This window comes from Cherax quadricarinatus, chromosome 28, assembly GCF_038502225.1.
Source record: "Cherax quadricarinatus isolate ZL_2023a chromosome 28, ASM3850222v1, whole genome shotgun sequence".
In the NCBI taxonomy this organism is placed as follows: domain Eukaryota; kingdom Metazoa; phylum Arthropoda; class Malacostraca; order Decapoda; family Parastacidae; genus Cherax; species Cherax quadricarinatus.
The window spans coordinates 30,096,481-30,113,980 of NC_091319.1; the positions used below are offsets into that span (position 1 = coordinate 30,096,481).

Below are 17,500 nucleotides of genomic sequence, written 5' to 3' on the forward strand. Positions count from 1 at the left end.
GTTCCTGCCTCCACTACATCACTTTCTAGGCTATTCCACTGCCTGACAACTTTATGACTGAAGAAATACTTTCTAACATCCCTTTGACTCATCTGACTCTTCAACTTCCAATTGTGACCTCTTGCACTTTCTCTAATTTCTTGACGTGCTTGATCAAGTGCGGGTTCGAAACAGGTGCTGCATATGGGCTTGACGTACACGGTGTACAGTGTCTTGAACGATTCCTTATTAAGGTATCGGAACACTGTTCTCAGGTTTGCCAGGCGCCCATATGCTGCAGCAGTTATCTGGTTGATGTGTGGTTCCGGAGACATGTTCGGTGTTATACTCACCCCAAGATCTTTCTCCTTGAGCGAGGTTTGCAGTCTTTGGCCACCTAGCCTATACTCCGTCTGCGGTCTTTTGTGCCCTTCCCGATCTTCATGACTTTGCATTTGGCGGGGTTAAATTCGAGAAGCCAGTTGCTAGACCAGGTGTCCAGTCTGTCCAGATCTCTTTGAAGTCTTGCCTAATCCTCATCTAATTTAATTCTCCTCATTAACTTCACATCATCTGCGAACAGGGACACTTCTGAGTCTAACCCTTCCATCATGTCATTCACATATACCAAAAATAGCACTGGTCCTAGGACCGACCCCTGTGGGATCCCGCTCGTCACAGGTGCCCACTGTGATACCTCATCACGTACCATGACTCGCTGTTGCCTCCCTGTCAGGTATTCTCTGATCCATTGCAGTGCCCTTCCTGTTATATGCGCCTGATTCTCTAGCTTCTGCACTAATCTCTCGTGAGGAATTGTGTCAAAGGCCTTCTTGCAGTTCAAGAAGATGCAATCAGCCTACCCCTCTCTCTCGTGTCTTACATCTGTTACTTTATCATCAAACTCCAGAAGGTTTGTGACACAGGATTTGCCTTCCAAGAATCCGTGCTGGTTGGCGTTTACACTCTTATTCAGTTCCAGGTGCTCCACTACTGTCCTCCTGATAATCTTCTCCATAACTTTGCATACTATACACGTCAGTCACATAGGTCTATAGTTTAGTGCCTCTTTTCTGTCTTCTTTTTTAAAAATAGGAACTACATTTGCCATCTTCCATGCCTCAGGTAGTTGCCCAGTTTCCAGGGATGTGTTGAAGATTGTGGTAAGTGGCACACACAGCATATCCGCTCCCTCTCTAAGGACCCACGGGGAAATGTTGTCCGGTTCCATTGCCTTTGAGGTATCGATGTCCCTTAGCAGCTTCTTCACCTCCTCCTCATTTGTATGTATGCCATCCAACACTTGTTGGTATATTCCTCTGTTCTGTCCCCTCATAGGCCTTCCTGTCTCCACTGTAAATTCTTCCTTAAATCTTATGTTGAGCTCCTCACATACCTCTTGATCGTTTCTTGTGAGTTTCCCACCTTCTTTCCTCAGCCTGATCACCTGGTCTTTGACTCTTGTCTTCCTCCTAATGTAGCTATACAGCAGATTCTGGTCAGACTTGACTTTGGATGCTATGTCGTTTTCGTACTGTCGCTGGGCCTCCCTCCTTATCTGTGCATACTCGTTTCTGGCTCTTCTACTAATCTCCTTATTTTCCTGGGTCTCTTGCCTCCTGTATCTTTTCCATTCTCTGATACACTTAGTTTTTGCCTCCCCACACTTTCGGGTAGACCAAGGACTCACTTTGGTCTTCCTATTATTTCTATTGCCCTTAGGAATAAACCTTTCCTCTGCCTCCTTGCACTTTGTTGTTACATATTCCATCATCTCGTTTACTGATTTTCCTACCTGTTCTCTGTCCCACTGAACCTCATGCAGGAAGTTCCTCATACCTGTGTAGTCCCCCCTTTTATAGTTTGGCTTTTCCCATTCAATTCCTGTTACCCTCTCCACTTGTAACTCTACTATATAATCAAAACTCAGAACCACGTGATCGCTAGCTCCAAGGGGCCTCTCGTAGGTGATGTCCTCAATGTCTGAACTGCTCAGGGTGAAGACAAGATCCAGTCTTGCTGGCTCATCTTCCCCTCTCTCTCTGGTAGTGTCCCTGACATGTTGATGCATGAGGTTTTCATGTACCACACCCATCATCTTGGCTCTCCATGTTTCGGGACCCCCCATGAGGCTCCAGGTTTTCCCAGTCGATCTCCCTGTGGTTGAAATCGCCCATTACCTGTAACTTTGCTCTGCTCGAGTGAGCTCTTCTTGCCACCTCAGCCAGTGTGTCCACCATCGCTCTTTTGTTTTCTTTGTACCCCTCTCTTGGCCTCCTGCAGTTCTGTGGTGGGTTATACATCACTCCAATGACTATTTTATGTTCCATAAACTGAACTGTACCTATGTAGTCCCTTTCTCTAATCATGTTCATGCCTTCCATTTCCTCAAATCCCCATCGGTTTTTTATGAGCAGTGCAACCCCTCCTCCCCCTCTACTCCTTTTTTCTTTCCTCAGGATCTGATATCCCGGTGGGAAGATTGCGTCTGTTATTGTCTCAGGGAGTTTCGTTTCTGTGACTGCTATGATGTCTGGGGATTTCTCGCTGATTCTTTCGTGCCACTCCTCGTTACTCCATCCTCGGTTGTGTACCAAACCATCAGCTTCTTTTCTATCACTGTGGTCCTGGGAGAATATTGGGGTTGGGGGAGAGGGAGCCTTAGTGGGGTCCTATGGGGGGCTGTGGTGTGGGTGGGGTTTGTGATAAGGGGGTGGGGTCAGAATGCCCATAGGAGGCAGCTGTAGGGGTGAGGTTTATGATGTGGGGGTTGGTGGCAGAGGGAACAGTGTGTGGGTTTTGGTTTAGATTGCTCAGTTGCGTTGGGGTTGTCGCAGTTGGAGTCCTTCTGCGGGAATTTCTGCGGGGTGTGTTTGCCCTTCCTCCTGTGTCTGGGTCCTGTTCATCTTCATCATTGCCTCTCGTTCCTCCTTGCATCTCTGTACCCTCTCTTTCAGTGTAGTCCTTTCTTCTTGTGTTCTGTCACGATCGAGGTATACTCTCCGGTACCCCAGTTTGTCCCTCAGTCGTGCTTTCTTTTGCAGGATCCTGGTTCGAGCGGATTCTCCTTGAAAATTACTTTGACAGGCCGTTTCCTTCCCCTCGCAAACCACCCAATTCTCCGAAAATTTGTCACCTGGGTCATATCGCCCTCACCTATTGTTTTCATGTTGTCTTCAATCATTTTTTCCTACTCCTGTTTTCTTTCATCGAAGATGTCCCCTTCGGCTTCTTGGAGCTCGTAGACAAAAACTGACCTCTCCCTTTCCTCCTCCCACTGAGTCTCCATTTGCATCCTCTGAGGTGTTTTAGTTTCTTCCATTGAAATGTTCTTGCCTTTAATCCCTGTCCTTGCGGAAACTTCTATGCTCAGTGAACTGTCTTTCATGATCAGCTGTTCCTTGTTACTGCAGTTGGCTCTTAGAGTCTCTGCATATAACATACCTTCATTGTCTTCAGACCTGTCATTTGATCTTAGTGTGCTCCTCGTCTTTTGTGTGTGTGTGTGTGTGTGTGTGTGTGTGTGTGTGTGTGTGTGTGTGTGTGTGTGTGTGTGTGTGTGTGTGTGTGTTTGCGCGCGCGCGTGCGCGCCTGTCTGCGGTTGCAAGGATGGAGTCAGCACCAAGCCCCGCCTCTTCGTTAGTCACCACTAGGTCCACTCTCCCTTCTCCGATAATAATAATAATAATAATAATAATAATAATAATAGCATAATATCTTTATTTCTACAAGTACATGTACAAAGTATACAGGCCTAGATGACATCGCATTTTGCCCCTGGATGCGACCCATACCAGTCTGACTCTGCTAACACTCAGGTACCCATTTTACAAACGGGTGAACAAGAACAGCAGGTGTCTAATGGAAACACGTCCTAATGTTTTCCAGCCGTACCGGAATTCGATCCCCCGACCTCATTGTGTGACATGAGTGAGCTAGCGATCGAGCTACGTACGATCGAGTACGATAAGGTTCCAAGAGCCTTCTTAAAGCTGTGTATGGATCCATCCTCCATTACTTCACTTTCCAGAGTGTTCTATTCCTGACAAACTGATGAAGCACTTCCTAACATCCCCATGACTTCTCTGAACTTTCAGCTTCCAGTTGAGTCCCCTTGTTTCTGTGTCTCATCTCTGAAAGAATCTGTCCCATCTCTGAAACAATTTGTTTCTGTTCACCTCGTCAATTCCCCTCAGTAGTTTATATGTCGTTACTATGTCCTCCCTATCTCTCCTGTCCTCCTGTGTCGTCAGGATGAGTTCCCTTAACCTCTCCTCATAGGAGATACCCCTTAGCTCCGAGACTAGTTTCGTTGCAAACTTTTGCAATTTCTCCAATTTCTTGATGTGTTTCACCCGGTGTGGGTTCCGTATTTGTGCTGCACACTTAAAAATTGGCCTGACGTGGATGATAAGATGAATGATAAGAGGAGAGTGTGTGGAAACAAGAGAAGAAGGAGAGGAGAAAGAAAAGAGGTGGAGAAGCAAAGAAGAGAAGAAAGATGAAGAGGAGAAAAAGGAGAAGAGCAGGAAGAGAACGAAGAGGAAAAAGATGAGAGACGAGAAGGATGGGAAGGAAAAGAATGCTGGAAGCAGTGAAACAGGAAGAGGAAAATGTAGAATGGGGTTGGAGAGGAAAAGATGCTTGAGATTACTAGGAAGTTGGTAGTGTGAAAAAAAATAGTAATTTTTAAAATGAAGTTTTAGTAACTAATAAAAACAAAATATTTTTAATTACATATGAATATTTTATCAAGCATTTTATATGAATAAAAATCTGTGAAAAATATATATTTTATCTATTTTGTTCGCTATATCAATCTACATCGTGTGTTTTGTTGATTATAAGAATTAAAAAAAAAATCCTACATAATTCTATGAGTGTGATTTTGTATTTATCCCTTGTAATGATAAAATACCTTACATAATATCACCTATAAAAAACCCACGAAGGTTTTAAGTCTATATTTATTGGATAGTGAGGCTCAGGTTAGAGTATGTAGGAAAGAGGGAGATTATTTCCCAGTAAAAGTAGGTCTTAGACAAGGATGTGTGATGTCACCATGGTTGTTAATTATATTTATAGATGGAGTTGTAAGAGAAGCAAATGCGAGGGTCTTGGCAAGAGGTGTGGAGTTAAAAGATAAAGAATCTAACACAAAGTGGGAATTGTCAAAGTTGCTTTTTTGCTGATAACACTGTGCTCTTGGGAGATTCTGAAGAGAAGTTGCAGAGACTGTTAGATGAATTTGGTAGGGTATTTAAAAGACGAAAATTAAAAGTGAATATAGGAAAGAGTAAGGTCATGAGGATAACAAAAAGATTAGGTGACGAAAGATTGGATATCAGATTGGAGGGAGAGAGTATGGAGTATGGAGAGTATGGAGTATTCAGATATTTGGGAGTGGCCATGTCAGCAGATGGGTCTATGAAAGATGAGATGAATCATAGAATTGATGAAGAGAAAAGGGTGAGTGGTGCACTTAGGAGTCTGTGGAGACAAAGAACTTAGTCCATGGAAGCAAAGAGGAGAATGTATGAGAGTATAGTTTTACCAACGCTCTTATATGGGTTTGTAGCATGAGTGATGAATGTTGCAGTGAGGAGAATACTGGAGGCAGTGGGGATGTCATGTCTGAGGGCAATGTGTGGTGTGAATATAATGCAGAGAATTCGTAGTTTGGAAGTTAAGAGGAGGTGTGGGATTACCAAAACTGTTGTCCAGAGTGCTGAGGAAGAGTTGTTGAGGTGGTTCGGACATGTAGAGAGAATGGAACGAAACAGAATGACTTCGAGAGTGTATAAATCTGTAGTGGAGGGAAGGCGGGGCAGGGGTCGGCCTAGGATAGTTTGGAGGGAGGGGGTAAAGGAGGTTTTGTGTGCGAGGGGCTTGGACTTCCAGCAAACATGCGTGAGCGTATTTGATAGGAGTGAATGGAGACAAATGGTTTTTAATACTTGACGTGCTGTTGGAGTGCGAGCAAAGTAACGTTTATGAAGGTATTCAGGGAAACCGGCAGGCCGGACCTGAGTCCTGGAGATGGGAAGTACAGTGTCTGCACTCTGAAGAAGGGGTGTTATTACTGTTATTATAATCAGAAAGAAGCGCTAAACCACAAGGGCTATACAGCGCTGCAGGGTAGGGAAGGAAGCGAGGGTATTGGGTGGTAGAAGGAGGGAGGGACGATCAGTAGGTTACAGAAAACAGCGGGGCAGGGGATAGTGCGGCGGTAGAGGGCAGCAAGAGATTGAGGTAGAAAGGGCTGAAGGTATCATCAGAGTTTGTGGAGTCAGTTGTCGTCAAAAAGTCAATGAGAGAGTCCGGATGAAAGGTGGGTCCATCAGCGAGAAGAGAAGGTAAAGAGAGAGCAGCTGAGCGAAGACGACGACGGAGGTAAATTCTGCGTGCTCGTTGATAAAGTGGGCAGTCTAACAGAATGTGGCTGACCGATAATGGAACCTGACAATTCTCACAGAGGAGCAGGGCGCCTCTCCATGAGATATCCATGAGTAAGACGAGTATGGCCAATGCGAAGACGGGACTGAGTAGTCTCCCAATCTCGACACTGGTGACAAGAAGACAGCCAGTAATCTATACTCGGTTTAATAGATTGAAGTTTGTTACCGAGCAGAGTAGACCAACGTTGTTGCCAATGGGTGTGAAGGTGGGTAGTTATTGCACCAAAATAGTCCGTAAATGGAATACCTCTATATGAAACTGGTAGGTCATGTACTGCTGACCGCGCAGAAGTGTCTGCCTGTTCATTGCCCTGTATATCAACATGACCAGGGACCCAACAAAAAACAATATCTTTATGCTTGGTAAAGATGCGGCACAGCCAAAGTTGGATACAGAGGACTAAGGGGTGAGGCGTAACAAATTTCTGTATAGCCTGTAAAGCACTAAGGGAGTCTGAGACAACCACAAATGATGACACAGGCATAGATGCAATACGGATAAGTGCTGCAAGAATGGCATACAATTCAGCAGTAAAAATATTAGCCGAATCTAGTAAATGCCCTCGTACGACGCTGTCCGGAAACACTGCTGCGAATCCTACACCGTCAGAAGACTTAGAGCCATCTGTGTACACTGCAATGGCATGAGAATGAGAGTGGAAGTGGTCAAGAAAAAAGAGCGGGAAGCTACCGTAGGCAGTTGGGCTTTCGAGCAAGGGAGAGAGAAAGAACAGACTCGAACAGCTGGAACTTCCCAGGGGGGTAGGGAAAAGTGAAATGCTACATGAACATAGAAAGTTGGTAACTGAAGAGAAGACAAGAGCGAATGTAGGCGAAGAGAGAAGGGACGGAGTAAACAGGGGCGGCGAACAAATAAAAAATGTCTGCTAATATCGGTGAATATTCTATAAATGGAAGGCTTGCGGAGATCATGAGAGCATACATAGTAGCGAAGACAATGGGCATATGGGCATCACGGCGATCGGATAAGGATGGAACGTTCGCTTCTGCATTAGAGGCTCTCAACAGGGAAAGAGCGAAAAGCACCAAGGCATAAACGTAATCCTTGGTGATAAATGGGGTTAAGGCTAGAGAGAGTAGCAGCAGAGGCCGCTGAATAGATCTTGTCACCATTATCAAGTTTCGATAAAATGAGGGTGGAACGTAGGCGAAGGAGAGTTCGACGATCAGCTCCCCATGAAAGATAAGCAAGGGTTTTAAGAAGGTTCAGCCGGCTGTTACAAGTTGGTTTCAGAGAGGTAATGTGAGGTTTCCAGGATAACCTACGGTCAAAGAGGAGGCCAAGAAACCTGACTGTCACGTTCAGGGATACGGGAGCCATAGAGGTACAAAGGATGATCGGAGATGACAGAGCGTCTAGTGAAAGTAATTTGGTGAGTTTTGGTACTGGAAAATTTAAACCCATGTGTGGTGGCCCAATTGGAAACATGATCGACCGCATGCTGGAGAGAAACTGTAATGAGGTGACAGTCAGCGCCTGCACAGGCAATAGCGAAGTCATCAACAATGAGTGATGACCAAATATTTGATGGAAGACTAAAGGCCAAATCATTTATAGCAAGGAGAAAAAGTGTTGTGCTCAGAAACATCCCTGGGGGACACCTTCAGCTTGGATAAAGTCCGGGGAGAGCACATTATTAACCCGAACACGGAAATGTCTGTCAGTTAATAAGTTCTTAAGGAAGGATGGTAGATTGCCTCGGAAGCCTAAGGAGTGGGCTTGGGCCAAAATATTATACCTCCAAGTTGTGTCATATGCCTTCTCAAGGTCAAAAAATATGGCAATAACTGAGTGGTTATTCGCAAAGGCATTACGAACATACGTATCCAAGCGTAGTAAGGGATCTATGGTAGAACGGCCCTTACGAAAGCCATATTGACGAGTGGAGAGACTGTTGTGTGTCTCTAAATACCACACTAAACGTCTATTTACCAGGCGTTCCATCATTTTGCAAACTGCACTGGTAAGAGCAATGGGACGATAGTGGGAGGCTTCATGTCCCGTAGTACCCGGTTTGCGGAAAGGGAAAACAATGGCAGATTTCCACAGCTGTGGAAGAACTCCTTGTGACCAAATAAGATTGAAAAGGCGTAATAGGACTGCATGGGCTGACTGATGTAAATGTTGTAGCATACGAATATGAATGTCGTCGGGCCCAGCTGCCGATGATCGGCAGAAGGGGTTTTAATGTTGCAGTTTTATGAACTGTAGTGTAAAGCACCCCTCTGGCAAGACAGTGATGGAGTGATTGATGGAAAGTTTTTCTTTTTTGAGCCACCCTGTCTTGGTGGTAATCGGCCGATGTGTTAATAAAAAAATAATAAATTTATTGAACATCAGAGGTATTAAATATGAAAAAACGATAAAGAGAAAAACTTAAAAAAGAGAGCAAAATATAGAATTTCGCCATGAAATATATACCTGGGACATCCCAATGACTATTAGTGAGCCGTCCGCCTGTCCGGGATTGGTCGCTCAACTTCCAGAAAACTTACCGACCGACCAGGAATGATCACAGCGGGTTTAACTGGTCATATCCTAGTTAATGATAGGGATAATCCTCTAGCTCTAGCTCGATTAACACAGGGAAGGCACTCTAGCATTCCCTCTCCTCTGTTAATATTGGTAAGATACTCTTGAATTCTCTCCCTTCACTGAAGATAGGTAAGACACGCTAGCTAGCTCTCCTCTCAGTTAATATTGGAAAGACACTTTACCCCTCCTCATCAGTTACGATAGAGAAAACATTTCGCGTAGTTTTCCCCTCGGTTGCGATAGGGAAGACACTGCCTTGCTCTCCCCTCTGTTGATAGGAAAGACACTTTGACTAGCTCTCTCCTCTGTTAAGATAGGGAAGACACTCCAGCTAGCCCTACCTTCAGTTTAGGTAGGGAAGAAGCTCCAGCTAACACTACCCTCAGTTTAGACAGGAAAGACACTCCAGCTAGCTTTCCACTCCTCCTCCCTTGTTTTTTTTTTTTTTTTTTTTTTTACCCTGGCAACAGCTTCCACTTTTCGTTGAACCACAGTTCAAAACGATTACCCTTTTGAATCTGGTCACAGGCTGCTTATAATCTTCCTAAGCCTAGACAAACTTTGAATTAAACCTTTCATCTTTCACATCGGTGGCGTTTACATAAGGTTACCTGATCAGACTTGGCATGTATTAGCTCATGGATGTTCGAGTTTGCACCTTATTTTGCATAGAATGACCCATGATGCTTTAGCGCTTCATGCTATACAATTCACCACTTCTCAGTATGCTTTATTTTTCTTATTAGGATGTCAGGTCACCTAAAGGAGCTGTATAGTTTAAAACAAGACTAGAAAAACAGTTCTCTCAAATTTCCCAATGAAAATACAAAACTCTTTCATGACTTTATGAGCACTAACCGGTTATTTATGACGTATTAAAAACCCACAGAAAAGTATCCTCGAAGGGCAACCTTGAAAAGGTTACCTGAATTTATTTTTTCTTTCTTCAGCTTTTCATTTTTATTTTGTTCACAACATGAGAAGACGTCTCCTTATCGTCGTCAGATATTCAGCAGTGTACAGACAGAAGGTAAAAGTTCTAGGGACAATTGGAGTGTGAAAGTGCCCTATGACTAAAGCTGTAGGGGTTCGTTCCCAGCATGTGGGAATGGCTCCAATAACTTCAGATGTTCAGAAAATAGAATATAACTGCAAAAAGAAATTTAAGAAATATTGAAAACTTGCGCTTTTCTGGAGTTTAAAATTTTTAAGAGTTTAGTAAACCCTTAAATTAATTTTACAAGGTAATGCCTGAGAGAGCACATTCTTAGATACGGTGTTCTTATTTTCTCTGCCACCAAAATATATAGGCTTACCTCATCACCTACTTGAAGTTGTCTCCCTCAAAATACTCTCGTAGGGAAGCTAGGCTGATCCCAGCGCCTGTCACTTATCGAAAAATTTCTGGAACTCATCTTTCCTGAATTATTTCACTGACTTCAAGTGTTTATAAGTTCAAAATGTTGTTAAATTGGCTTCACATTTTCAGTCCTGGTCAGCTATTAATAAATGAAGGTTCTTGGAGCAATTGACAAGTGTAGTTGGCCTCTGCTCAATTTCATTTTTACCATTCTCAAAATTTGGGTTCCAGAAAATCCTTGGTGATCAGTTTCAAAATTTTAGCATACTTGTAATGTGTAGGTGCCATTTTGCTATTGAACTCTAGAAATGGAAAATTATATAACATTTTTACTTTATCTATGCATGATGCTGGTGAGGGGCGCTTGACCCTAGGAACTGGACTTATTCCCTCCTTCCTTGGATGGAATCTTAATACCTCCTATTCCAGAGATGCTTTATGATTCCTACTGTTTTAACTTTATTCCCCTCTAATGGTCAGCTTTAATCATTGAATGTTGATGAGTTTTCCTTAAAAGAAGCTTCGCTTTTATTTAAGGTTGTGTAAGATTTTGTGCACCAGTTTATTAAACAAATTATTGTATGTGAAATAACCAGCGAATGTCTCTTCTGATTAGATATGTTTGACTTTATTGAATTATCTTATGTTCAATCTACATAAAGTGCTTTTATGTGCGCATAACATCCGTGCACTTTCAAGGCTGTTGTAAATTAAATTTTGCTTTGTACTCTAAGCTTACATAAAACTTTGTTACTTACATGCATACTTAATTCTTAAATGCTGCTAAATCTTAACTAGAGAATTTTTTTTTATTGATTTTGTCGTAAGTTCCATTCCGCTGTTGTTTTTCGTGGAAGAAACTCAGAGGATTAAAATGCAAGTTTTAATACTATAATTTCTGAGTGCTCATCCGATTCACTTCGCCCTTCAACCCTTAATAATTCCGAGCTGCTTCAGAGTTAATGTGCTGCTGCTGTTAAGGCTACTGTTCGCTGAGATAAGAAGAGAACGCTTCTTCAGTTTTAATTATTTTTTGTCAGTGTATGTTCTATTAAATGATTAATGGAATAAATTAGGATATCAGCGTTCGTGTGATAACGAACTCTTCTGAGTCACTGAACTCCCTTAATAGCTTCTGTCATCTGCACTATTCTTTTCCAGTGCATTAATGTAAAGGGGCAGGGGATGTGCATTATTATTATTAAGGTCAAAAAGAAGCGCTAAGCCAAGGGGATGTGCAATACAGAATATTTTTCTTAGGCTGAACAGAGACTGAAACTCATCTAGTTTCTCAACACTGTGGAAAGCCATAATATTATTGGCTTGTTTCTAGACTCATATAGCAATTTTAGACAGATTTGTTACATGACTCTACACATGATACATTTTTTGAGCTGACAACTGCAAACACAATTTGTTTTATAAAATTCTATACAAGTTTAACACTGCAGAAACACGACAAAATGTTAGTTATATTTAAATTCAGTCTTTCAGGACAGAGATACATTGTACTGTAGGTCATCAAAATGAAAGGAAAACCACTCACTTTGGTTCAAATCATGATGAACGGCGATTAGTCTGACGCCCACAAACTCAGGTACCCCTCCAACCGTGACGGCGTCGTGTTTGTCAATTTGAAGTGTACCTGGCCACGTCTCCTGGCCATCTCCTTCCTTATGGCCCAGAGTCAACAAGGTTAATTGAGGCAGGGATTCATTGCGTCTTGACCAGCCATCCCCGTCGTCAACACTAATCACTAAGTTATAACCATATCTCTCAGCAATGATGGTGTGCCAGTTGCCGTCAGCGAGGGGCCGTCCCTCAACACACACTGTCTGCTCTGTCCAGCCTGTTCCTGTCACTGAGGCGCAAGCCACACCTGACCTTAGCTGCAACATACTTCTTTTGTTATGAAAATAGCCATATAAGTAAGAAATGTATTATGGAGTCAAATCATTACTTTAAAAATAAAATAATTATAAATATAATGTGAATCGCTTTAGTAACATCATCGTTTAATGGTATTAGTTTTGAGGAAATTTAATTATGTTTATTATTGTTATATAAAGGTGCACAAATAAAGCAAAATTGCCATATCTGAAATCAACTTGGAATATATTATTTAACAATGAACACAACTACTCAACTGATTTTTTAAAAGTTTGTGTTATTTAATGGAAGCCAAATTAGTAAACTTTTTAAATATTTGATACTAAAAAGATATTTAGAAAATTTCCAGTTTACATGGATGGTCGTTCACAATACCATTAGAGAGCAGTTAGAAAACCTTAACCACATTATAAGTGAAAAACTGAAATATTTGAATCAAAGGTCAATATTTCATGCATTTCAATATTAATGGATTTGTTATTGGAAAAGAAACACAAGAATAAGTTTTTATAAGTTCTACAGTGAACATGGAAAATGGTTAATTATATACTTGCTTTTATTTAACAGAATTAACTCTTTAAAAAACTCAGGAAACAACACTAAAAATAAACGATAATGTCTTGTTTTACATTTTATGTAACGCTGGTGATTTCTACTATATTTATCTGAAGCTTCATATAAAAAAAAAATCAGTTTTTCTTTCTGTAGTATTAATAAATAAGTTTGTTTAGTTACATAGTGCTCTTTTGTTTACTAAATCTAATTTCATGTGGAGAAATTTTCTCCACATGCCCCTTTCAGCCCCCTGAGGGGCTCAGCCCTCCAGAGGGGCTGATAGCCTCTTGCTTCCGATCAACAATTTAACTGGAATCAGATGACCAGCGTGTGTGTACAGAAACATCCCTACATTTTATGCCAACACTAATAATCATGAACACTGGAAATTAATATCGCCTCATCTTTTTCGAAACTACTACTGGGCAGTTAAACTAATTATTGTGACACAACAAGGTCCAATTAATCCCTTGATTCACGTGTTCACAGTACTCCACTTAATCACTTTTATCGTTCCCTCTCTCTTCCCTTCCATTCTCTTAGGAGTATATTCAGAAAACACGCAATGTAATTCATTCACGTAATAAACACCTCAGTAATGAACAAGTGATGCCGGTGAAACCGGCATCACTTGTTCAAGTTGTGCTCTGACAATCTTCAGGAAATCTCATGAAGAGATACAGTGTTATCGCAAATAGGTACTCTACACTACACTAAAATACTGTTGACATTATCCATTATAGCATTTTACGTCAAGTCACAATTGACTTGATATACCTGTCGAGATCTTGACCCATCAGGTCTAGGACCTCGTATTTATGAATGACATAGTGATTAACATTCTTACAGGTACAGACCACTTGTTCAGTGTTCAAATCTTTAATTATCTCTGTCATCCATGATAATCTGAAAAACCCCAGGCAGATTTCAGTCTTCATCTAAGCAGGAACCAAGTAAGACGTTCACGATACTAGCGAGGGCATCCCGTGACGCTGAGGCCAACCTAAATTTTAATAGTACTTCAGTGTATATTTAAGGTGGCAGTGTTTGAGTACTGAAGGCTAATCTAAGTGATTTGTGGATCTTTGGACTTACGCTGGATTCACAGTCGGGTGTAGTGAAGGGGGCCCCTTGTAATGTTACCCCTTCGTTGTCTGGCCTAACATCTCTAGAATCGCTACATGCTAGTATATTTACAACCTTGTACAGTGCAGAATACAATCTATAGTCTCGTTCAAGGTAGGTAATGACCTAGCGTAGACAGAGTGGTATTTGGTGTAGACTACTGGGAGTCAGTACGCGGGCTACTTAGTAACTGTGCCGACCACATAGGTAACAAGCCTTACGGCCCGCATTTCCTCCACCAGAGACTGAGCGTATTAGGTATTACGGCTTGGATAATGGACCAGGTGTCATCAGAGACATCAGATTGGTAAGTAACCAGTATGCTTAGCAGTAATGCAGCTCTGTCGGGAAAGGGTTCACTTAATATTCAGACTTTGGATGGCTGGATTCTTAGTAAGCTCTACTTGTGTGATTGATTAGTGTCAGTCAAGGTCGAACCCTTAATCATGTACATGTTTTATTTTTTATAAACCTGCTCATTACCTCGTCCGCTTTCTCCATGCTCAGTTGAGTATGAAGAATTATATTTGGAGTTTTTAAACCAGAAATTGGCACAGTCTATAATATTAAGAAGTAAAATAAAGGAATTATTTGAATTCTAAACAGGAAGTATCTCTTTATCAGACAGCAGGTAATGAACAAATTGATAGAGAGGCTATTTACGTAAACTTATAAAAATGTTAATTTAACAAAGAATGAGCAAGTTGAAAATAAGCAAATGCAACACATTTAGGAACGCTTTTCAATATCTTTTTACGTTTGGGTAACTTACTGCGGGTTATGCCCTCCGCCTTCCAGCTAATGACATGATATAATCTTATAAGTATAAAGGAATACTGATCATATACAATTTTTATATAAAGGTTTTTGGAATAAAGAATTTTTTGGATAAACAATTATGACAACCGGTCTTGATATTAAGAACTTTTTTCACTGAATAACTTGAAATGAAATATCTAGTTGTTTATTCTGAAAATAAATATATAGACTGCGTGCACAAATGAGCCCACTTGTAATTCATTTGTATTGTTTATCCATAGGCAAATTATTGAAGTGTTTATTACAATTCTGCGCCTAACTATAACTTTTTGCTTGACTCTACTCTGAGTTTTATAGCGAGATGTACGAAGAGGCAGCTCACGTGTATAGTGAAGGCAGCAGCTCCATGATGAGCTGAGAGGCGCAGCAGTAGGCCCTGGGCAACGCCTCGGGTTCTTACGCGCACCTGTGCGCTCACCGCTCGTGGGGGCGGCAAGAACGACAGCGCCGCTTTCATGTACGATGCCCAGCCTAAGAAGGAGGGTACAGTGGGCGTGCTGCACCCCGAACCCGCCCACCCAGCTTCACACTCACACTCCGGGTGCTTAATACCGCCTACGCACCGTCCACGGACTCCACACCCGCCCACTCCGCCCTCACAGGCCGCATCTTGTAGGCTGCAGCCGCCCATGCTACCTTGGCTGAAGGCTGGCTCTCCCAGGTCCACCAGCTGGAAGGAAGGTGGGTATGTGAAAGTGAGTAGTTAAATAGTGTGAGAGGTGGGTGAGTGGTGGGTAAGTTGGTAAATAATGGGAGATATGGGTATGTAATGTAGGTAAGCAAGAATGGAAGTATAATAATGATAATTAGGTGAGTGAAAACTAATTAATTAAGTAAAGTATTAAGCAAATTATTAAAAATGTAAAAAATCAATAACTTTATATTACTCATGTGTTACGCGAATCTATCAAAATGTCTCTGAGTGTATAATCTGTACGACATTTTTTCTGAATGCCTGTCTGCAATACATCTCTGAGTGTTGGTAAGGATAGAATGCCTCTGAGTGTCTGTCTGTACTTGCGTCTAAATGTCTGAATGTGCAACGTGATTCTGAGTGAGTGAGTGTCTGACTGTGCAATATGTTTCTCAGTATGTGAGAGTTTGTCCAACATGCTATTCGATACATGAAAAATTTTGTCCAACATGTTTCTGAGATTTGTAGATGAATGGTTCAGAGAACCGACATGTTGATAAATTAGACACATGTGCAACTCTTGGGTATCTTTATTGAGGAAACGTTTCGCCACACAGTGGCTTCATCAGTCCATACATAGGAGAAACTTGAAGAACAGGAGGAGAATGAGGTAATCAGTCCCTCAACCTTGAGTCGATGTGTTGAGTATTCTACTCAAGATTGATGGACTGAACACATCGACTCAAGGTTGAGGGACTGATTACCTCATTCTCCTCCTGTTCTTCAAGTTTCTCCTATGTATGGACTGATGAAGCCACTGTGTGGCGAAACGTTTCCTCAATAAAGATACCCAAGAGTTGCACATGTGTCTAATTTATCAACATGTTTCTGAGACTATGAGAGTTCATAATGCTTTTGAGTGAATGAGAGTCCAACATATTTATGAGTTTGTTTGTCCAGCGTGTTTCTGAGAACATGAGGATGTCCAACATGCCACGTGATTCTAAGTGTGTACGTGTGTGTGTGTGAGTACTCACCTGTTTGTGGTTGCAGGGGTCGATTCACAGCATAATGTGTGTGTATGTATGTGTATGTATAATTCCCATACTCGATCTCTGAACAACTTGCCGATTTTCTATAAATAAACGATAAATAACAAAAAAAGGCACAATACCGTGACTGGAACGATACACAAATAACCCGCACATAAAAGAGAGAAGCTTACGACGACGTTTCGGTCCGACTTGGACCATTTACAAAGTCACACTAACCAGAAGTGGAGCAGGACGGCTATATATAGGCAGGAAGAGGTGGTGGTAGTAGTAGTAGTAGTCGTACAAGAATGATATATAATACCGACAAGATGAAATTAAGACACATGCGCAACACCCGGGCATCTCTATCGTAGACGTTTCGCCATCTACTACTACTACTGATGAAATTAAGACACATGTGCGGCGTCTGGGTGTCTTTGTTGTGGACGTTTCGCCTTCCAGTGGCTGGCTGGATGGCGAAACGTCTACGATAGAGATGCCCGGGTGTTGCGCATGTGTCTCTTAATTTCATCTTGTCGGTATTATATACCATTCTTGTACTACTACTAATACTACTACTACTACTACTACTACTACTACTACTACTACTACTACTACCACCACCACCTCTTCCTGCCTATATATAGCCGTCCTGCTCCACTTCTGGTTAGTGTGACTTTGTAAATGGTCCAAGTCGGACCGAAACGTCGTCGTAAGCTTCTCTCTTTTATGTGCGGGTTATTTGTATAAACAATAAAATCCCTATGATTTTTTTTAATTCTGTGTATGTGTGTGTACTCACCTAGTTGTACTCGCGTAGTTGTGGTTGCAGGGGGCGAGTCATAACTCCTGGCCCTGCCTCTTCACTGATCGCTACTAGGTCCTCTCACTCTCTGCTCCATGAGCTTTATCAAACCTCGTCTTAAAACTAAGTACGGTTTATGCCTCCACTACGTCACTAGCCAGACTATTCCACTTGACAATTCTATGACTAAACAAATACTTCCTAACATCCTTTTGACTCATCTGAGTCTCAACTTCCAATTGTAACCCCTTTGTTTCTGTGTCCCATCTCTGGAACATCATATC

The 17,500-nt window shown here is 41.9% G+C and overlaps 1 protein-coding gene across 4 annotated transcripts in view; it reads right to left on the reverse strand.

The window, feature by feature from the left end:
* LOC128693299 (putative neural-cadherin 2) overlaps nucleotides 1-17,500 on the reverse strand; it is a 251,714-nt gene that overhangs the window by 25,724 nt on the left and 208,490 nt on the right. For all 4 annotated transcript variants that reach the window (XM_070089515.1, XM_070089514.1, XM_070089513.1 and 1 more), the window contains exons 16-17: nucleotides 15,066-15,413; nucleotides 11,901-12,243 (exon numbers count right to left, since the gene is read on the reverse strand). In XM_070089515.1, the coding sequence (XP_069945616.1) occupies nucleotides 11,901-12,243; nucleotides 15,066-15,413 (691 nt within the window). The remainder of the gene's footprint in view (nucleotides 1-11,900; nucleotides 12,244-15,065; nucleotides 15,414-17,500) is intronic.